Genomic DNA, 22,937 nt, shown 5'->3' with positions numbered 1-22,937 from the left:
CAAACTGATCAGGCTTAGCCTCTCATTTTTCTCATTTGCATAGTAATTAACAGAGGTGTCCAACATTCACAGCCTTGAATGAATTGAGATGTTATTATCAAGTTTGTCATAGTTCTAGTTCAAAAAATGCTTACCAGGGACTTACCTAATGGTCTAGTGTTTAAGACTCTGTTCTCCCAATGCAGGTACCCATGATTCAATCCCTGGGCAGGGAACTCAATACCACATGATGCAACTACAGAGTTGGCATGCTACAACTAAAAGACCTCATGTGCCACAACTAAGACCCCATGCTACAAAAAAACAAAACAAAAAAACCACTCCAATAAATTTTAGGTATCATGTTCAGGGTGCTTTTCAGGGGGGCAAGATTGAATCTAGAGTGTAAAAATTAACAAAATGTCTTTGGAGTACAACTTGCCATTGCTCAGTTTAAACTTTTCATTCTCCTAAAGCCACCAATCAACTTTAAGAATTGAAATTCAGCAGAAATTATCGTTGTGAGAACAAACATGCACAAGGATATTTATGGCACTAATTTTGACAGTTTTAAGGAAGTAAGAAATCTTGTGATCATTACATAAACTTACTCTTGCACCTCTGCATTCATACCTTTGGATAGTGCCCCAGCATGGTGACTCTGGTCAATGTGTCCCATGGGAAAATAGCAAGCTTGATGCAGAGGGAAGAAAGACTTGCTCACTGAAGCATGTTCTACTCTCTTGGAGCTCTCCTAACACATTGTAGTGGAGCCCAGGCTAGGCATGGGATGAGATACTATGTGAAAAGTCACCCCATCCATTTCAGGGATGATATTTCCAGATATGTGGAAAAAAGCCATCTAGATCATGTAGCCACCAGTCAGGACAGCCCACATTAGACAATTTAACTCTCAATCCACATACTAGAGAATTAATAATTAATATTTGTTGTCTTTAGATATTAAGTTTTTAGGGAGGTATGTTTGTAATACAGTCAAAGGTAACTAAAACCAATAGGAGTGTACATTAGTAGGTGATTGGTTAAATAAATCATGGGATGGATCTTCATGAACACTATATAGACATAAAAAGAATGAAGAAGCCTGTAATTGGTACAGATACTAAGGAAAACAGTACACAGGTTCCTCAAAAAATGAAAAATAGTAGTACCATAAGATTCAGCAATTTGGGTATATATCTGGAAAAAAATAAGAACTCTAATTTGAAAAGATATGATGTTACAATCAATGTTCAGAGCAGTGTTATTTACAACAGCCATGACATGGAAACAGTTTTAAGTGTTCATTGACACATGAATGGATAAAGAAATTCAACCATAAAAAGAAGGAAATCTTGCCATTTGCAACCTTGAGGGATACTAAGTTAAATAAATCAGGCCAAGAAAGCTGAATATTCTATGATCTCTTTTATTTGTAGAACCCCCCCAAAAAACCCAAACTTATAAATAATAAAGAACAGATTGTGTGCCAGAGGCTGAGAGGGGTGGGAGGGCAGAAATGGTGAAGGTGGTCAAATGGTATGAACATCGTTATAAGTCCAATAATAAATAATAACAGGATTGAACACCATTAGCCATGAGGGAAATGCAAGCTCAAGATCAGATATGACTACAAACCTAATAGAATGGGTAATGTAACATATCACAATACCAAGTGCTGGTAAGGATGAACAACTGAATCATGTGTTGCTAGCAGAATGACTAAAATATACTGAAAATACCAAGTGCCAGAGAGGATGTGGAACAAGTGGATATCATACACTGCTGGTGAGAATGTAAAATGGTATAGTCACTCTGGAAGAGAGTTTGATAGTTTCTTTTAAAGCTAAACACAACTTTTTTTATGTCCCAATAATCATACACCTGAATATTTATTACAGAGGAATGAAAATTTATGTCCATCCAAAACCCTGGATGCAGATTTATAGCACCTTTCTTTATACAAGTTGAAACCAGGAAACAATACAAACTTATCTGAAGAGTGAATGGATAAACAAACTGGTACACCCAATAATGTATACTACTCAGTAATAAAAATAAAGTAATTCAACTCAAAAAAGTCTTAAGAGCAATTTCCTGAGGGACAAAAAATAAAGATTACATGGTCCTGTTTAATAAAAAATTATAAATTTGTATAAATAAAGACAACATATATAATGTTTTAAGATTCAGCTATAAAAATTAATTTCATAAATGACAAAATTCTATTGATGGAAAACTGACACGTGGTTGCCGGAGGTAGGTTTGGATAGAAGGAGTAACCATTAAAAGGTAGCATGAGGGTGTCTGTGTTGATGAAAGTTTTATGTTCTGGAGATAGCAGTTACACAAAATCTACATGTGTAATAAAGCAGCTTAGAATTCCAAAAAAACTATTTAAAAATTCATGTAAAAAATCTAGTGAAATCTAAATTCCAGAGGTTAAGAGTTAATGGTTTTACCAGGGTAAGTTACATAAAGGATACAAGGGAATTCTCTGGACTACTTTTGCATTTTCTTGTAAGTTAAAAATGATTTCAAGTTATACATTCTATAAAAACAACTTTGAAGGTGGTTTTATAAAATATTTGGTTTTATTTATAAACTTAGTTAAGCAAGCTGCAAATATGTGTTCCTATTCCATTTCCTTTTTTAAAAAGTTCAGTATACTTATAATTAGTTTGGAGCCAAAGAAAAGAGCTAATCACATATGGGGGTAGGCACAGAACATGCTTGCCTACCTAAAAATCAGTGATAAGAAAAGCAAACAACTTTTATTTAAAACTATGGAATTACTGGAACTTCCCTGGTGGTTCAGTGGTTAAGACTTTGCCTTCCAATGTAGGGCATGTGGGTTTGATCCCTGATTGGGGAGCTAAGATCTCACATCCCTTGCAAAAAACCAAAAACATAAAACAGAAGCAATATTGTAGCAAATTCAATAAGAGTTGGGAGATGGTCCACATTAAAAAAACATAACAAAACTATGGAATTATGCACGAGGCAATCAGAAACAAGACTCGGGTGCATCATCTGATGAGGTTACATTTGTAACAAAAAGCACTCAAACATTTATCATTTTCATAAAAATTCATTCCTTTGTAAGCCCACTGATATTTAACTAAAGGTACTCTACCTTTAGCATGTGCCTCAAAGTTTTAATTTCTATATGATTCCCTGACAAATGATGAGGCAGAATGCTTCACTGAAATCTTGCAATATATACTGTCTTCTTAAAAATTATTTCTCCAGTGTGACCTCTGACACTCATTGAGGTCTTCTTTCTGGGTAAAGACATTCCCATGGTCATCATATTTCTTTTTTCTTTTCTAAATCATATTTCTACAATGAGTTCACTGATGATCAATGACAATCCCTGATAATCAAGTCTATCTTCCCACTGATGACTTCTCTAGTCTCTGCATTTACAGAATATGTCCAAGTGTGTATGGAATATATACTTTTCAGACATCTAATGAAGTCAAAAAGTTTTTCCCAAGGCATCTCCACACTGAACATATCAAGAGCTTTTCCAACATATTTTCACCAACAGAAAATGTGAGGTAGGATCATTAAGGCACTACTGCATTCACGATATTCACTGGGTTTATCTCTTGGGCAAATCCTTTCATCTCCTCATGGTCCCCCATCTGATAACAGGTCATCCCATGATTACATTCTGCTTAGCTAGAAACACTGATGTTTAAAATCTTAGCTGTCACAGAAGGCATTTCCCCAATCATTGCATTAATAGGGCTATGGTTCACTCATAAGTAATGATCTGGGACTCTCTGTTAAAGGCATTTCCAACTTGACTGGATCTACCCACGTCTCTGATGTGCATTTTCTTATGTTTCACAAGGTTTGACAAGTGGGAGAAGGCTTTCTCACAATCACTGCACCCATACGGTCTCTCTCCTGTGTGAGTCCTTTGATGGACATTGAGTACTGACTTCGTGGTGAAGGCTTTTCCACATTCATCACACTCATAGGGTTTCTCTCCTATGTGAATTCTCTGATGGGTAATGAGACCGTACTTGTGGGAATAGGATTTTCCACACTCAGTACATACAAAGGGAGTCTTTCCTGTGTGACACCTCTCATGTTGTATGAGGCATATCTTCTGACTGAAGGCTTTACCACACTCATTGCACTCATAGGGTTTCTCTCCTGTGTGAGTTCGTTGGTATATAACGAGAGTGAGTTTTGTGGTGAAGCCTTTTCCACATTCGTTACACCGGTAAGATTTCTCTCCCGTGTGAGTTCGCTGGTGTACCATGAGATTACTCTTCACGGTGAAGCCTTTCCCACATTCACCGCATATGTAAGATTTCTCCCCTGTGTGAGATCGCAGGTGTACTGTGAGATTACTCTTCACAGCGAAATCTTTCCCACATTCACTGCACAAATATGGTCTCTCTCCGGTATGAGTTCGCTGGTGTACAGCAAGATAGCGCTTCATGGTGAAGCCTTTCCCACACTCACTACATACATAGGGTTTCTCCCCCGTGTGCGTGCGCTGATGCACAGTGAGATTACTCTTCCCGGAGAAGCCTTTTCCACATTCACCGCATACATAAGGTTTCTCTCCACTATGAGTTTGCTGATGTGCAATCAGATAGCGCTTCATAGTGAAGCCTTTTCCACACTCACTGCACACGTAGGCTTTCTCTCCTGTGCAGGTTTGGTGATGTACAGGGGAGCTGCTCTTCACAGTACAGCCTTTTCTGGGCTCACTGGTTAAGTGGAGTGTGTCTTGTGTTTGAGTTTTCTGATGTTTAGTTAATGTGACATTTCTGGAGAAGGATTTCTCACATGGATCACACCCACTGGTTTTCTCTCCAGTATGAACACTCTCACGAGAAATAAGCTGAGAATTCCTGCTGCATGGCTTCTCACTTTCAACAGAGGCTAGAGATTTCTCTATTTTGTGAGTCCTTTGATGCTTAAGGACTTGGAATTGAGTGCTGATTTGTTCTGTACTTTCAGGAAATATAATTCCAGAATACAACTGTCCACGATCACTACGTAGAAAGGATTTCTCATCTCCATTAAACCCCACAGGGTTCTTTATTCCATAGCTTCTCTTCTGGTTAACTAAACTTAAGCTTGATTCCAAAGCTTTTCTATGTAAGTCAAATATACGATCTTGAATTAGGGTGAAATGTGTTTTGCTCAGATGAACACCCTTTCTAAATGCATTCTGTTCACTGTACTGTTGCATGCTCTTCAGAAATCTTTGGTTTCTAGAGTGCTCTGGCAAATAACTGTCACCTTTCCTGATTCCTAAGAAAAAAGGAAATGACAAATTATTTCATGAGACTGGTATGGGATGAAAGCACTTAAAAAATGACATGGTGTGTGGGGTGCTCTTATTATCTACCATGTAATCCCAGTATAAAATTATAAAGATGTATGAAGAAGTAAATGAATATCAGATCCAGAAAGAGACAAGGAATATATTTAAAGCTAAATACCCAGAAACAGTTCTCATCTGGAGAGATAAATATGGGGAACAGCTGTTGAGGGGGCTCCTCAGTCACCCTCACAGCTGTGACTCCTCTAGAAGGACCTGAAATATGACTTTGATGGTCACTTCCCTTGCTGATTCTAACTCACTCACCTGGACAAATTCTATTCTGCATTTCATTTTCTATTATGCATGGTTCTTTTCCATGTTCCAACTTGGAGAGCATATCTGGTTTGGTACCTTGATATCCTGATTGTGAGAAATGATAGAGGACTTAGATGCAAGATCTGGGGTATGGTATGTCATGACGGAAAAATACTGCATTTTATTTATTTAAAATTTACTGAATTTTTAACTTTATTGGATTCCTATTAAGCATATTACATTTTATTGGATTCTACTTTTTTAACTGGAGTGTAATTGCTTTACAATGTTGTATTAGTTTCTGCTGTACACCGTGAATCACCTATGTGGATACATATATACCCCCTTTCTCTTAAGCCTCCCTCCCACCCCCCCTTACCTCCACCCCTGCCAAATACTGCATTTTAGAGACAAAATTTCTTGTATGCAAAGTAAATGTTCTCTTGCAGGGTATAGGAGATTACACCTCTTTGGAGCCAGAAAGGGGACAGAAAATCTACTCTTTGGAAGACCACAGGAACTACAAAGCTTTCATTAGGTGAAGGAGAAAAGTCCAGTGATTCGGCACCTCATAAATGACATTGGGAGTCATCCTTACCCAGTGACACCAAGTTGTTATAGTTCTCCAACATCACATCCCAGTATAGGTCTTTCTGAGCAGAATCCAGGAGCTGCCACTCCTCCCAGTTGAACTCCACAGCCACATCTTCCAGTGTCAGCAATTCCTGTAACAATAAAGTCCTGTATGATGTGAATTCCTTTCATCAATATGGAAGAAACATGAGAGAAGTTATTCTAGTTTTCACCATACCTCCTGCATCAATATACTTTTCTCAAATACATTTCACTTACAAGCAAAATCCTATCTTTCTATGTATATATTTTAGCACCTACCCATTTGCATAATATGCAAATTACATCAGGACAAATAAAACAGTCCTACATTACCATGAAATGTCATAGCCAACATAAGAATCAACTCTGAACAGATTCCACATCTGAAATTTACAAGATAATGTTTTTAATACATGTAAAAAATAGCAGAAACTATACAAGATACACCTGTAGCAAAGAAAAAAAATTAGTTGATTAGGAAGATTTGAAAACAAAAACAAAGAAAAAACACAGTAATGAAGCAGTATCCCAAGATCTAAAGGTGAAAATTTTCAAAACTGATTAAATTCTCCAAACCCCAGGCTCAGGAATGCCAACAAATTCCAAGCAGGAAATCTCTAGGTAGGGACATCAGACTAAAACTATAATACACAAAATACGAAAGGAAACTATAAAAGCATCCAGACACAAAAGATAGATGACCTATAACAGAACTCAAAAAGCATGGAATAATATCTTCAAAGTTCTGATTTTTGTGCCAAAAAAGTCAGACATGGAGGCCACTTGGTACTGAAACACAGGACTCTCATAGAGTCCTGGGCCCCATTCTCTCCTCCCAGCCACACCGTGTGATAGTACTCAGGAGTACTGCCAACCAAGGAAGCTCACCTAAAGTCCAGTGTCCAGAATTTTTATTGAGGCTCCCTTATATATGCATGATTTACTGAATCACTGACCACATGGCTGAACCCAGATCCTTCCCCATTCCTGCCCAGACTAATAAACATGGCTGAAAGCCACAACCCTCGAATCACATGGCTGGTCTTTGGGGCATGGACAGCCCTTACCTTGAATTGTCTTATTATCACAAATCATCTAGGGCCCACATGAGTCACCTCATAGCATAAAGTGTGGCTGCAGTGGTCTGGGATGAGAAACAAGACACTCCTAACAAATGGGTAATTCCAAGGCTGTAGAGGTTACCTCCCAGAAATTAGGGACAAAAGTCAGCCAAATTCCTTACCACACACTAGGTACTCATGCCTCCATGAGGTACCCTTCCCTTGAGCATGAGCTAAATTGCTTCTAAAAAACAAAATACAGCAAAAGCACTGTGATACCAATTTTAATTTTTTTTTGGTCTGCATAGTATGTGGGATTTTAGTTCCCTGACCAGCACTTGAACCCATGCCCCCCTGCAATGGAAGCGTGGAGTCTTAACCTCTGAACCACCAGGAAAATCAAGACATGCATTTTTAAATTAGGCTATATATATGATTTCCATCTTGCTAACAGAATCTGTCTGTTGATGACTTTGATGAAAGAAGATGGCACGTTGGGAGGCCCCTGTGATAAGGAACTCATAGTGGTCTTACACAAGCAGATAGATAGAAACCAAGGATCTCATTTGAGTTCTGGAAATGAATTCTGCCAATAACCATGTAAGTGAACTCAGAAGTGCATTCAAGTCCAGCTGAGCCTCTGGATCATGGTCAAGGAGTACTGAGCTATTATCAGTGAAGCTTGCATATTTCACGCTGAATCTATTTCTAAAACTCAGAGTGAATCTCCACCACTGTTCACCAAGACATAGGTTGGATTATGTTATTTTCTCATTTCAAAGGTTAAATATTTCACTTCTATCAAACTCCAATGGCTGTTTTATTGAGAAATAACTGACATATATCACTGTGTAAATTTAAGAAGTAAAGCATGATGATATGATTTACATATACTGTGAAATCATTATCACAACAGGTTCAGTCAACATCTATCTTCTCTTGTGTAGATATAACAAAAAGAAAAGGAAAAAGCTTTTCTCCCTGTGATGAGAACTCTTAGGATTTGCTCTTAACAACTTTCCTATATGTCAAACAGCAGTGTTAGCTATAGCCATCATGTTGTTCATTACATCCCTAGTTCTTATCTTACAACTCGCTTTCTTGAGTATGATTATGAAACTCATGGAATTTTATATAGCTATATAGGTAATGCTCAGTAAACTGCATTCATCTTTCTTTCAGATGCGTGATTGGTACCAGGCCAGTGGGGAGCCCCTCAGAGTCACCAATGTTGTTAGGAGTATCACTCCATTTACTTAAGTGACATAAACCATTGAATCCCCCAAAGAGCTGATCTGCTCTCTCCTCATAGTCAACACATATCATGGAGCTTTTCACGTTTTTCTGGGTGCGATGTCTGCTGAGATAACACAAAGTGACAGCTGATGCAATCCACAGGCTCCACCACAGTCACACTCTTCCAATACTAGTCATCTGACGTGATCCCTATGAACAATATATTCCTGATTCACTTTGTCCTGATTCTGAATTCAGAGTCCAAATTAATTTCTACCCAGAACCCAATCATCCCCAATTTATACTTCATATAGTTGAGCTGTTATTTTTTCTCAGCTTACCACAAATCCATTAGACAATAAAGGAAAGATATAACAAACCAAAAGTCACCTGGGCCTTGATCATCTTCTTCTGTGCTCAGGAAATAGTAAGTCACATGGATTCTGATTTCTGTCTCTTCTGCATTTACCGTGTAATTCTTAAAGACAGAAAGCTTGGCATTCACTTAAAGATGTCCCCTGAAACGATGATATCCCAACTCCAAGAACCTCCTCTTTCTTCCCTCATTCCTTGGCTTGATCACTCTTTTTCCTCGGGAGCCTGGACCTGTGGGTTGAAAAGCAAACTGACTTTGAGTGTACATTTCCTCTCAGCCCAAACACTGTCACTGTCGATATGCACTTATCCTTAAACAAGGGACCTCAGTATTTCCAGCTGTTCCTTTATTTGATAACCTAGAGGCTTTCATAATCTGAGGCAAAAAACAATGTGTGAAAGGTATGGCTTTCTTTTGTAAAGAGGAAGTGGCATGACTATTAAAGGGGAAGAGGGAAAGCATAAGCGGAGCATGATGCCTCAGAGCCTGAAGAAAGCTCAGGGCAGATCAAGTTTATGGAAGAGAACACACAGAAGGTTCCAAGAATCTGGACACTCCATCTTTAAAATGCATGTGTACCCTTGCACCACTCCAAAAATTATATGCTCATTGGGCGCACATATCTCAGTTTGAAGAGGATAGCACAAAGTTGATCTTTAAGGTTGTCTTACTTCTCTTTGTGTATTAAAAGGATTAACCTTGCCCAACAGAGGTTGAGCTTTGCCCTTAGTTTCTGGGAAGAAACCTCTAAGCCCTCAGAATGTCAGGCCTGATTAAGAATGGCTTTGCGTACCTGAGAGGCTAGGGCCATACAGTCTATACTAATCATGTGGTGAATGCTTATGGTGTGAATTAGAATATGCTATGCTAATTATGGTGAATGTTTATACTAATTTAGTTCAACATTTACTTTAAAGCCATGGTAATAAATGCCAGGCTGGATGAACCACAAGCTGGAATCAAGATTGCTAGGAGAAATATCAACAACTTCAGATGTGCAGATGATACCACTCTAACGGCAGAAAGGGAAGAGGAACTAAAGAGCCTCTTGATGAGGGTGAAAAAGAAGAGTGAAAAAAGCTGGCTTTTTCACTCAAAATTAAAACAACTAAGATCATGGCACCCGGTCCCACCACTTTAGGACAAATAGAAGGGGGAAAAGTGGAAGCAGTGACAGATTTTCTTTTCTTGGGCTCCAAAATCACTGCAGATGCTGACTGCAGCCATGAAATTAAAAGACGCTTGCCCCTGAATGAAAAGCTATGACAAACTTAAGCATATTAAAAATCAGAGACATCACTTTACCAACAAAGGTCTGTATAGTCAAAGCTATGGTCTTCCCAGTTGTCACGTAAGGATGTGAGAGTTGGACTATATAAATTAAAGAGCACTGAGTGCCAAAGAATTGATACTTATGAATTGTGGTGCTGGGAAAGACTCTTGAGAGTCCCTTGGACAGCTAGGAGATCAAAGCAGTCAATCCTAAAGGAAATCAACCCCGAATATTCATTGGAAGGACTGTTGCTGAAGCTCCAATACTTTAGCCACCTGATGTGAAGACTCATTGGAAAAGACCCCGATGCTGGGAAAGACTGAAGGCAAAAGGAATAGGGGGTGACAGAGGATGAGATGGTTAGACAGCATCACCAACTCAATAGACATGAATGTGAGCAAACTCTGGGAGCTACTGGAGGACAGAGGAGTCTGGTGGGCTATAGCCCACGGGGTTGCAAAGAGTTGGACACTTCTTAGCCACTGAATGGTAACAACATCACAGTCAGATGATTTTCAACAAAGGTGCAAGATTAAAGCAATGAGGAAAAAGATGGTCTTTCCAACAAATATACTGGAACAACTGAATATCCAATTCCAATTAAATAATAATAGATAATAAATTTAAATGTAATAGCTAAAAATACAAACTACTTCCAGAAATTGAAAAACAAGCCACAAGCTGGGAGAAGATATTTGCAAAAGACATATCTGATAAAGGACTGCTATTCAAAATATATAAGAACTCTTAAAAACTCAACAATAAGAAAACACAAAGATAGGCAAAAGACCTGAATTGACACCTTACCAAAGAAGATACACAGATAGCAAATAAGCAAATGAAAACATGTGTAATTTGGGAAATTACATCATATGGATTAGGAATAACAAATTAAAGAACAATGAGATACCATTCATTACCTACCTAGTAGAATAACCAAAATTCAAAATAATGACTACACCAAATACAGGAAGCAACAGATTTATTGCTTATGGGAAGGCAAAATGTTACAGCCACTCTGGTAGACAGTTTGGCAGTTTCTTACAAAACTATATATATACTCTGAAAATTTATGTCTGGACAGAAACCAGATCATAGGTATATACAGCAGACTTATCCATCCAATGAATGAACATTATTTAGCACTAAGAAATCAGCTATCAAACCATGAAAAAACAAGGAAGGGCCTAAAATATCTATTATTAAGTGAAAGAAGCCAATCTAAAGAGGCTATTCACTATACAATTCCAATTACTGTAAATGACATTCTGGAAAAGGCAAAGCTAAGGAGACAGTAAAAAGATCAGTGGTTGCCAAGAGTTGGAGGGAAAGGTAGGATGAACAAGCAGAATCCAGAGGGCTTTTTAGAGCAGCATAATTATTCTGTATAACACTAAAGGGTGGACACATGTCATTTTACATCTGTCAAGACACAAACAACATATAACACCGAGTGAACCCTAATGCGAATTATTTATTTTGAGTGACGAGTCAGTACGTAAATTGACTGTAACAAATTCACCACTCTGGGGCAGGAAGCTGACAGTGGGGAAGGTTGCATATGTTGGGGCACAGAGGTATGGTATTCACAGCTTACGGTGAATGGTGTCGGATTCGTGATCTCTGAAGAAGATTTAGCTTCAGGACCAGGGACCAGGCTTGATCACTCAAGAGCTTTTGTGTAGCAGTTTTATTCAAGTCTGAAAAGGCAGAGAGAAAGCTTCTGACATAGACACCGGAAGGAGGATGGAGAGTAACCCCTAGCTAGTCTTGTTAAGGCCTTATATACTTCTACCAGACCCACTCCCACAACATACATCTTAAGATAACAAGATTAGTCAGAAGGTTCTTTTAAGGAGAAACATATCCTTGAGATACATTGTTATATTGACTAAGACAAAGCAATGTAGAAAAAAACATTGTCCTTTTCTCCTTGAGAGCCCCAGATCCCTTTCTCCACTTCAGGGTCAGTGGGTGTCTGGTGGGGGAACCCTGGACTTCTTATCAACCTGCCTAGGAATTGACTCTCTCAGTATCCCTACTGCACTTCCCACTCAATGTTGCTGGGAATCTAAAACTGCTCTTAAAAAACAAAGCCCCTTATACAGAGTGAAGTAAGCCAGAAAGATAAAGAACATTACAGCATACTAACACATATATATGGAATTTAGAAAGATGGTAACGATAACCCTATATGCAAAACAGAAAAAGAGACACAGAAATACAGAACAGACTTTTGAACTCTGTGGGAGAAGGTGAGGGTGGGATGTTTCAAAAGAACAGCATGTATACTATCTATGGTGAAACAGATCACCAGCCCAGGTGGGATGCATGAGACAAGTGCTTGGGCCTGATGCACTGGGAAGACCCAGAGGAATCGGGTGGAGAGGGAGGTGGGAGCGGGGATCGGGATGGGGAATAAGTGTAAATCTATGGCTGATTCATATCAATGTATGACAAAACCCACCGAAATGTTGTGAAGTAATTAGCCTCCAACTAATAAAAAAATAAAAAAATAAAAATAAAAAAAATAAAGTCATATCCTTATCTATCTGTATCTATATACACACAGTCTTCAGAAAACACATGAGGAATTTCTCATGACCTTGGGTTAGGCAGAGAAATCTTATACAACACCAAATCAGCAAACCATAAAAGAAGACAACTGGTAAACTGGATTTGTATTACCTTTTGCACATCAAAAGACACTATAAAGCTAAAGGAAAAGGTAAGCTACAAGTTGAGAAAGAAAATTTGCAAACCATGTATCTGATAAAGGACTTCTATGCACAATATACAAACAACTCAAAAAACTCAGTTTGTTAAGCAAACAACCCTTTTTTAGAAAAGGGGAAAGACTTGTATAGTTTCCTTGAAAGAAGGAAACTACAAAACAAAGGAAACTATAAGCAAAGTGAAGAGAAAGCCTTCAGAATGGGAGAAAAAAATGGCAAATGAAGCAACTGACAAATAATTAATCCCCAAAATATACAAACAGCTCATGCAGCTCAATACCAGAAAAATAAACGACCCAATCAAAAAATGGGTCAAAGAACTAAACAGACATTTCTCCAAACAAGACATACAGATGGCTAACAAACACATGAAAAGATGCTCAACATCATTCATTATCAGAGAAATGCAAATCAAAACCACAATGAAGTACCATCTCACACTGGTCAAAATGGCTGCTATCAAAAAGTCTACAAACAATAAATGCTGGAGAGGGTGTGAAGAACAGGGTGGAGATTCCTAAAAAAACTGGAAAATAGAACTGCCATATGACCCAGCAATCCCACTGCTCGGCATACACACCGAGGAAACCAGAATTGAAAGACGCACGTGTACCCCAACGTTCATCGCGGCACTGTTTACAATAGGCAGGACATGGAAGCAACCTAGATGTCCATCAGCAGATGAATGGATAAGAAACCTGTGGTACATACGAATACACAATGGAATATTACTCAGCCATTAAAAAGAACACATTTGAATCTGTTCTAATGAGGTGGATGAAACTGGAGACTATTATACAGAGCAAAGTAAGTCAGAAAGAAAAACACCAATACAGTATATTAACACATATATATGGAATTTAGAAAGATAGTAATGACGACCCTATATGCGAGACAGCAAAAGAGACACAGATATAAAGAACAGATTTTTGGACTCTGTGGGAGAAGGCGAGGGTGGGATATTGAGAGACTAGCATTGAAACATGTATATTACCACATGTGAAATAGATCACCAGTCCAAGTTCGATGCATGAAACAGGGCACTCAGGGCTGGTGCACTGGGACAACCCAGAGATGGGATGCGGAGGCAGGTGGGTTCAGGACGGGGACACATGTACACCCATGGCTGATTCCTATCAATGTATGGCAAAAACCACCACAACACTGTAAAGTAATTAGCCTCCAATTAAAATAAATAAATAAATTTTTAGAAAAACCATTTCAGATAAAAATGCTCAAAAGAATAGGAATAGGTAGATACTTACTTAAAATTAAATAATAATACATTTGAATCAGACATTCCCACTGAAGTCAAGAACAAGAACAGGTGCCCGCTCTCAGTACTGTTACTGAGCATTATACTGGAGTTGCTAGACTATGCAGTTCATTTAATTCAAATATTTAGTGGGCATATACTCTGTGCCAAGCACTATTTCATGTCCTTCTTTGCAACAAAGCAGATAACAAAGTAACAAAAGTCTCTGAATTTATGGGATTTATATTCTCGGACCCATAGACTATGTTAGATAAAAGAGAAATAATTGGGGTATAATAAATATTGCTATTGATAGATGATATAAATTGTATATATGGAAAACCTAAGAAAATCAACTGAGGAACTACTCTAAAGTGAGATAATTTGGTAAGGCATTGGAATAGAAAACTGAATATGCAGAAATAATTAGTAGATATTGTTATGTATATGATCTGAACCATTAGAGTGTAAAGTAGATGATAATGCCATTTAAAAATATCTAACACTAACCAAGAATCTCTTCAAGAAAATTAGAGATACCAAGGGAACATTTCATGCAAAGATGGGCTCAATAAAGGACAGAAATGATATGGACCTAACAGAAGCAGAAGATATTAAGAAGAGGTGGCAAGAATACACAGAAGAACTGTACACAAAAGATCTTCACGACCCAGATAATCACGATGGTGTGATCACTCACCTAGAGCCAGACATCCTGGAATGTAAAGTCAAGTGGGCCTTAGAAAGCATCACTACGAACAAAGCTAGTGGAGGTGATAGAATTCCAGTTGAGCTATTTCAAATCTTAAAAGATGATGCTGTGAAAGTGCTGCACTCAATATACCAGCAAATTTGGAAAATTCAGCAGTGGCCACAGGACTGGAAAAGGTCCGTTTTCATCCCAATCCCTAAGAAAGGCAATGCCAAAGAATGCTCAAACTACTGCACAATTGCACTCATCTCACACGCTAGTAAAGTAATGCTCAAAATTCTCCAAGCCAGGCTTCAGCAATAAGTGAACTGTGAAATTCCAGATGTTCAAGCTGGTTTTAGAAAAGGCAGAGGAACCAGAGATCAAATTCCCAACCTCCGCTGGATCATAGAAAAAGCAAGAGAGTTCCAGAAAAACATCTATTTCTGCTTTATTGACTATGCCAAAGCCTTTGACTGTGTGGATCACAATAAATTGTGTAAAATTCTGAAAGAGATGGGAATACCAGACCACCTGACCTGCCTCTTGAGAAACCTGTATGCAGGTCAGGAAGCAACAGTTAGAAATGGACATGGAACAACAGACTGGTTCCAAACAGGAAAAGGAGTCCATCAAGGCTGTATATTGTCACCCTGCTTATTTAACTTATATGCAGAGTACATCATGAGAAACGCTGGGCTGGAAGAAGCACAAGCTGGAATCAAGATTGCCAGGAGAAATATCAATAAGCTCAGATATGCAGACGACACCACCCTTATGGCAGAAAGTGAAGAGGAAGTAAAAAGCCTCTTGATGAAAGTGAAGGAGGAGAGTGAAAAAGTTGGCTTAAAGCTCAACATTCAGAAAACTAAGATCATCACATCTGGTCCCATCACTTCATGGCAAATAGATGGGGAAACAGTAGCTGACTTTATGTTTTTGGGCTCCAAAATCACTGCAGATGGTGATTTCAGCCATGAAATTAAAAGACGCTTACTCCTTGGAAGGAAAGTTATGCAACCTGGATAGCATATTTAAAAGCAGAGACATTACATTGCCAACAAAGGTCCGTCTAGCCAAGGCTATGGTTTTTCCAGTAGTCATGTATGGATGTGAGAGTTGGACGGTGAAGAAAGCTGAGCCCCAAAGAACTGATGCTTTTGAACTGTGGTGTTGGAGAAGCGTCCCTTGAAGAAGAGTCTTTTGAGAGTCCCTTGGACTGCAAGAAGATCCAACCAGTCCAACCTAAAGGAGGTCAGTCCTGGGTGTTCACTGGAAGGACTGATGTTGAAGCTGAAACTCTAATACTTTGGCCACTTCATGCGAAGAGTTGACTGACTGGAAAAGACCCTAATGCTGGGAAGGACTAGGGACAGGAGAAGAAAGGGACAACAGAGGATGAGATGGCTGGATGGCATCACCAACTTGACAGACATGGGTTTGGGTAGACTCCGGGAGTTGGTGATGGACAGGGAGGCCTGGCGTGCTGCGATTCATGGGGTCGCAAATAGTCAGACACGTCTGAGCAACTGAACTAAACACTAACCAATACTAAGTAATAAATGTGGAAAAATAGGAGCAAAACTTTAGAATACATACTAATGAAGGACACAAAAGAAGACTTGGACAAATGGAAAAATAAAATCATTTTCTTGGATAGAAAAAAAAAGGGGAAAGACTTGGATATTACACTAAAGAAGACCTATGAATGTCTATAAACACATGAAAAGATGATCAACGTTATTTGTCACTAGGGAAACTAAGATGATGGGGAAATTCTCCTACATGCCAACTAGAATGACGGTAATAAAAAGACTAATAATTGTAAATGCTGATGAGAATGAGGAGAAATTAGAACTCTCATACAATAATGGTAAACTGGTATAGGCACCTTTGAAACTTTGTAAAACACAAACTTAGGAAGCAGTCATTCTACTCAGAGGAATCTAACAGAAATGAAAACATTTCCAACTTGTACCTGCAGGTATGTAGCAACATTCTTCACCATAGTCTCAAACGAAAAACAATTCCAATAACTGATTTTATATATGAAATGCATTATATACATTCAATAGGTCATTCATGAATAGAATTGCAGAGAATATTTCCTGTCTCATTATATGAGGTCATTTAGTTTTAAAAAATACAATTCTATCTATTTATAATTTCAGAAGTTTTTCTGTAGAAACTGACAGCCTGATCTTTAAATACAAACAGCAGTGTAAAAGGTCTAGAACAGAAAAAAAAAAAAAAAAAAAAAAACCCTGTGAAAAAGAATAAAGTTGGTGGGTTGACACTACCTGACTTCAAGAATTTATATCAAGCTACAGTAATCAAGACAGGGTGATATCCATGTCAATGTAGACAAATGAGTGGAGCAGAATAGAGTTCAGAAAAGACCCCCATATACATGGTCAACTGACATTTTTAAAAAGGAGCAAAGACAATAGAGTGGAGAAAAGCCTTTTCAACAAATGTTTTCTGGAACAAGCAGACATTTATATCAAAAAGAAAAGAACTTGGATCCATATGAGAGAGTCAATTCCTAGGTAGGTTGATAGGAAGTCCAGGGTCCCAGAGGAGGAGAGAGGGGTCTGGAGTTCTGAAGGAGAAGAAAAGGACAAATGTTTTTTTCTATATTGCTTTGTCTTAGTGTAACAATGTATCCTGCTTGAGGACATGTTTCTCCTTCTTGAGTCTTCTGACTGATCCTGTCATCTTAAACTGTATGTTATGGCAGTGGGTCTGGTAAGACCTTTCTATTGTTAGTTCTAAACCCATTATCTTAAAATGCAAATTGTGAGAGTGGGTCTGATAAGATCTTTACAATCTTGAGACCTTCTTTTGATTTACTGCCTTGAGAACCCCATGAACAGTATGAGAAGGCAAAATGATAGGATACTGAAAGAGGAACTCCCCAGGTTGGTAGGTGCCCAATATGCTACTGGCGATCAGTGGAGAAATAACTCCAGAAAGAATGAAGGGATGGAGCCAAAGCAAAAATAATACCCAGTTGTGGATGAGACTGGTGATAGAAGCAAGGTCTGATGCTGTAAAGAGCAATATTGCATACGAACCTGGAATGTTAGGTCCATGAATCAAGGCAAATTGGAAGTGGTCAAACAGGAGATGGCAAGAGTGAATGTCGACATTCTAGGAATCAGCAAACTAAAATGGACTGGAATGGGTGAATTTAACTCAGATGACCATTATATCTACTACTGTGGGCAGGAATCCCTTAGAAGAAATGGACTAGCCATCATAGTCAACAAAAGAGTCCGAAATGCAGTACTTGGATGCAATCTCAAAAACGACAGAATGATCTCTGTTTGTTTCCAAGGCAAACCATTCAATATCACAGTAATCCAAGCCTATGCCCCAACCAATAACGCCGAAGACGCCGAAGTTGAAGGGTTCTATGAAGACCTACAAGACCTTTTAGAACTAACACCCAAAAAAGATCTCCTTTTCATTATAGGGGACTGGAATGCAAAAGTAGGAAGTCAGAAACACCTGGAGTAACAGGCAAATTTGGCCTTGGAGTATGGAAAGAAGCAGGACAAAGGCTAATAGAGTTTTGCCAAGAGAATGCACTGGTCATAGCAAACACCCTCTTTCAACAACACAAGAGAAGACTCTACACACGGACATCACCAGATGGTCAACACCAAAATCAGATTGATTATATTCTTTGCAGCCAAAGATGGAGAAGCTCTATACAGTCAGCAAAAACAAGACCAGGAGCTGACTGTGGCTCAGATCATGAACTCCTTATTGCCAAACTCAGACTTAAACTGAGTTTGGCAATAAGGTAGGAAAAAGGTAGGGATAACCACTAGATCATTCAGGTACGACCTAAATCAAATCCCTTATGAATATACAGTGGAAGTGAGAAATAAATTTAAGGGACTAGATCTGATAGACAGAGAGCCTAACAAACTATGGACGGAGGTTCATGACATTGTACAGGAGACAGGGATCAAGACCATCCCCATGGAAAAGAAATGCAAAAAAGGCAAAATGGTTGTCTGAGGAGGCCGTACAAATAGCTGTGAAACGAAGAGAAGCTAAAAGCAAAGGAGAAAAGGAAAGATATTTCCATCTGAATGCAGAGTTACAAAGAATAGCCAGGAGAGATAAGAAAGCCTTCCTCAGCGATCAATGCAAAGAAATAGAGGAAAACAACAGAATGGGAAAGACTAGAGATCTCTTCAAGAAAATTAGAGATACCAAGGGAACATTTCATGCAAAGATGGGCTCAATAAAGGACAGAAATGGTATGGACCTAACAGAAGCAAAAGATATTAAGAGGTGGCAAGAATACACAGAAGAACTGTACAAAAAAGATCTTCACAACCCAGATAATCAGGATGGTGTGATCACTCACCTAGAGCCAGACGTCCTGGAATGTGAAGTCAAGTGGGCCTTAGAAAGCATCACTACGAACAAAGCTAGTGGATGTGATAGATTCCAGTTGAGCTATTTCAAATCCTGAAAGATGATGCTGTGAAAGTGCTGCACTCAATATGCCAGCAAATTTGGAAAACTCAGCAGTGGCCACAGGACTGAAAAGTCAGTTTTCATTCCAATCCCAAAGAAAGGCAATGCCAAAGAATGCTCAAACTACACACAATTGCACTCATTTCACACGCTAGTAAAGTAATGCTCAAATTCTCCAAGCCAGGCTTCAGCAATAAGTGAACTGTGAACTTCCAGATGTTCAAGCTGGTTTTAGAAAAGGCAGAGGAACCAGAGATCAAATTGCCAACATCCACTGGATCATCGAAAAAGCAAGAGAGTTCCAGAAAAACATCTATTTCTGCTTTATTGACTATGCCAAAGCCTTTGACTGTGTGGATCACAATAAACTGTGGAAAATTCTGAAAGAGATGGGAATACCAGACCACCTGACCTGCCTCTTGAGAAACCTGTATGCAGGTCAGGAAGCAACAGTTAGAACTGGACATGGAACAACAGACTGGTTCCAAATAGGGAAAGGAGTATGTCAAGGCTGTATATTGTCACCCTGCTTATTTAACTTATATGCAAAGAACATCATGAAAACGCTGGGCTGAAGAAGCACAAGCTGGAATCAAGATTCCGGGAGAAATATCAATAACCTCAGATATGCAGATGACAACCACCCTTATGGCAGAAAGCAAAGAACTAAAGAGCCTCTTGATGAAAGTGAAAGAGGAGAGTGAAAAGTTGGCTAAAGCTCAAATTCAGAAAACAAAAATCATGGAATCCAGTCCCATCACTTCATGGCAAACAGATGGGGAAACAGTGGAAACAGTGGCTGACTTTATTTTTTGGGCTCCAAAATCACTGCAGATGGTGACTGCAGCCATGAAATTAAAAGATGCTTACTCCTTGGAAGAAAAGTTATGACCAACCTAGACAGCATATTAAAAAGCAGAGACATTACTTTGCCAACAAAGGTCTGTCTTGTCAAGGCTATGGTTTTTCCAGTAGTTATGTATGGATGTGAATTGGACTATAAAGAAAGCTGAGCACGGAAGAATTGATGGTTTTGAACTGTGGTGTTGGAGAAGACTCTTGAGGGTCCCTTGGATCCAACCCGTTTATCCTAGAGGAAATCAGTCCTGAATATTCATTGGAAGGACTGATGCTAAAGCTGAAACTCCAATGCTTTGGGCACTTGATGCAAAGAACTGACTCATTTGAAAAGACCCTGATGCCGGGAAAGATTGAAGGCAGGAGCAGAAGGGGACAACAGAGGATGAGATGGTTGGATGGCATCACCGACTCAATGGACACGAGTTTGAGTAAACTCTGGGAGTTGGTGATGGACAGGAAGGCCTGGCGTGCTGCAGTCCATGGGGTGACAAAGAGTTGGACACGACTGTGCAACTGAACTGAGCTGAATGCTGATGAAACAAGAGAATGAAAATGAATGTACAATGTATGATTCAATTTACATAAATGCTTTTAAAAATATAAAGTAACCTATTGTAATGTAGAATAGACTGGTGGTTGCTTGGAGAGGTGTGCGGAATATGACAGGCAGAGATTAAAAAGGAACACAGTGAAACTTCTCAAGGTGACAGGTATGTTCACTGTCTTCATGGTGTTGATACTTCCATGAGTATACAGGAGTGGAAACTTGAGTGCACAGAGATCAAGGAAAATTTCTGGGGTGATAGCAATGTCTTAAAATTGAACCATGCAACTCTAGACATTCAAAGTACTGAAATGTATATTTATACTTGGTGAATTTTACAGCAAATAAAAATACAATAAAAAAAGATTTTCTTTACTACAGTAAAAAAAACCAAACCAACCAAACAAAAAAGAACCCATCAACTGAAATTTCCAAAAAAGGTCAAGGAAAAGAGTTCACCAAGAAATAAAAGTAGCCAGAAATCCCAGGGTGTGGGGGGGCGGGGGGAGAAAAAAAAGGCGCCATAAATTTTTAAGTGGAGTGGTAGAATCAGAAAGTAATCAGAAAATCAAAATGGGTTAATGAAATTATAATTGAATATTTCTGAATACTGTATGTCAACACTACCTCCATTAATGAATACATTTGATTCCAGATACCATGCCAGTGGTTCACCAACCTAAGCTGACACTACTGGGACTATTTTTAAAAAGTATAAATATCTCACATGCAAATGTGTTGAGAACAGAGAAATTAAGTGATACAGTCACCTATCATGCTTACACAGATAATCTCAAATGTTTTTTTAAAAGCTTTGATATAAAACCGCCTATTAAAAAAATTCGCACTGCAGAACAGAATATAGTGTAAGGGAGAAGCTTTTACTTGAGTAAGAATGACCCTAAGCGGAAATATCCAAAAGTATAGTAAACTTTGGGACAAGAGGAACGGAAACTATATTAAACTACATTAAAAACAGTAAATTTATAACTAGATCAACCACACTGAATTTTGTGAGGACGGTGAGAACAGTGGTGATGCGGGGAGCCAAAGTTTTTAGTAGGGACCTTGAGGACTTACTACAAGGAGAGGATTGTACTCGAATCAACTGGGGAAATGCAGCCTTCAAGTCTGTTTCCGGCATTCGACCCTGATCCTACGGATTCTCAAGGACCCCAGACCTCCTCAAATACTGAGAGCCCCCACCAGGCAGTCTAAATGCCAGATTAAACTCCAAACATGACCAAGAAACCAGAAGAGACAGCCCCTAACCCGGGTGTCTCTAACAGAGTCGCAGGTTAACCAGGACGAGACACCGCGTTCACTGATACAAACTTTCATCACAGTTCGCAACCACGGAGCCCCACAAGCAGAGCGATCCAAACCCTGACAGAGTCGGACCTTCGGTCAATGATTTCTTCAGACTCTTAATCACAGATTGCCAAAGGCCTCATCATTAACTCCCAGAAGTCTCTAAGGCCGAATCTAAATAAAATCCCAATTACGGTCCTTCACGCATGCTCCTGTTTCACAGACCCCACAGGCCGTGAATACAAGCCCAGAACCCGACTCACCTGATCCCAAACCCTTCCAGACATCACTGGCAGCAACAGAACGCTGCAGCCCACTTTCTCTACCGACGCCTTTCACAGTCCCTCGGGAGGCAGACCTGCAGGTTCAGGTTATCCGCCGACGACCTTGGACCGCTGCCGTATTTCCGGATTCCGTCAGCGGACTCTGCTTTATGACGTAACATGGCCCCACCCACCTCGGCGTTTCTGACGAGACAGGCCGTAACTGCTGTGGGAAGAAGTTGAAATCCTTCCTGGCACCCTAAATGCTTTTACCTCCAGGTTGCAAGGAATGACCAACCATTCTGTACTAACTGCGTTAAGATTTCAGAGGTCAATGCCCTTCCAAGGTCAAGTGGCGAGTTCAGCCGGCTGAGGAAAAAAGAGATGGTGGCGCCCTTTGTGAACTTTAGAGCTGGTCCCCGACGGGCGCGGCCATCATAGAAGGCAGGTGTCCGTACGACGGAAAGGGCTCAGGCGCCCGGTTACTTGGGAAGATTAAAGTCTAATAGAAGCCGAGACCTCTCTATGGAGAGGCAGCGGCCACTGAGTTGACAAAAGTAGTGGTCACTTATAATCTTAGGTTTGTGGAGAGAGCAGTTAAATGTGGAGTGGGTAAAGGCTTA

At 39.3% G+C, this 22,937-nt stretch overlaps 1 protein-coding gene across 3 annotated transcripts; it reads right to left on the bottom strand.

Moving 5' to 3' along the window:
* Positions 1–1,392: 1,392 nt before the first annotated feature.
* Positions 1,393–22,487, bottom strand: ZNF614 (zinc finger protein 614). Of its 3 annotated transcripts, none has more exons than XM_043435927.1 (5): positions 22,315–22,487; positions 8,896–9,111; positions 6,192–6,318; positions 5,603–5,698; positions 1,393–5,265 (listed from the first exon to the last, which is right to left on the bottom strand). In XM_043435927.1, exons 2-5 carry the CDS (start codon positions 8,908–8,910, stop codon positions 3,743–3,745), a joined length of 1,761 nt encoding a protein of 586 aa, XP_043291862.1. In that variant the 5' UTR covers positions 8,911–9,111; positions 22,315–22,487; the 3' UTR covers positions 1,393–3,742. The 3 variants fall into 3 exon arrangements, with proteins under 3 accessions (XP_043291862.1, XP_043291863.1, XP_043291864.1); XM_043435928.1 differs by lacking the exon at positions 22,315–22,487 and adding an exon at positions 11,752–11,806; XM_043435929.1 differs by lacking the exon at positions 5,603–5,698 and having other exon boundaries at positions 22,315–22,486.
* Between the last annotated feature and the right edge of the window lie 450 nt (positions 22,488–22,937).

Source organism: Cervus canadensis, chromosome 18, assembly GCF_019320065.1.
Source record: "Cervus canadensis isolate Bull #8, Minnesota chromosome 18, ASM1932006v1, whole genome shotgun sequence".
NCBI lineage: Eukaryota > Metazoa > Chordata > Mammalia > Artiodactyla > Cervidae > Cervus > Cervus canadensis.
This window is presented reverse-complemented; position numbering and strand designations above follow the sequence as displayed.

Coding starts and splice junctions, on each gene's coding strand:
- ZNF614 (XM_043435927.1), bottom strand. Junction 5,699..6,191: donor TAACAACTTGGTGTCACTGG/GTAAGGATGACT, acceptor TCTCACAATCAG/GATATCAAGGTACCAAACCA. Junction 5,266..5,602: donor GCAGAATAGAATTTGTCCAG/GTGAGTGAGTTA, acceptor CTTTTTTCTTAG/GAATCAGGAAAGGTGACAGT.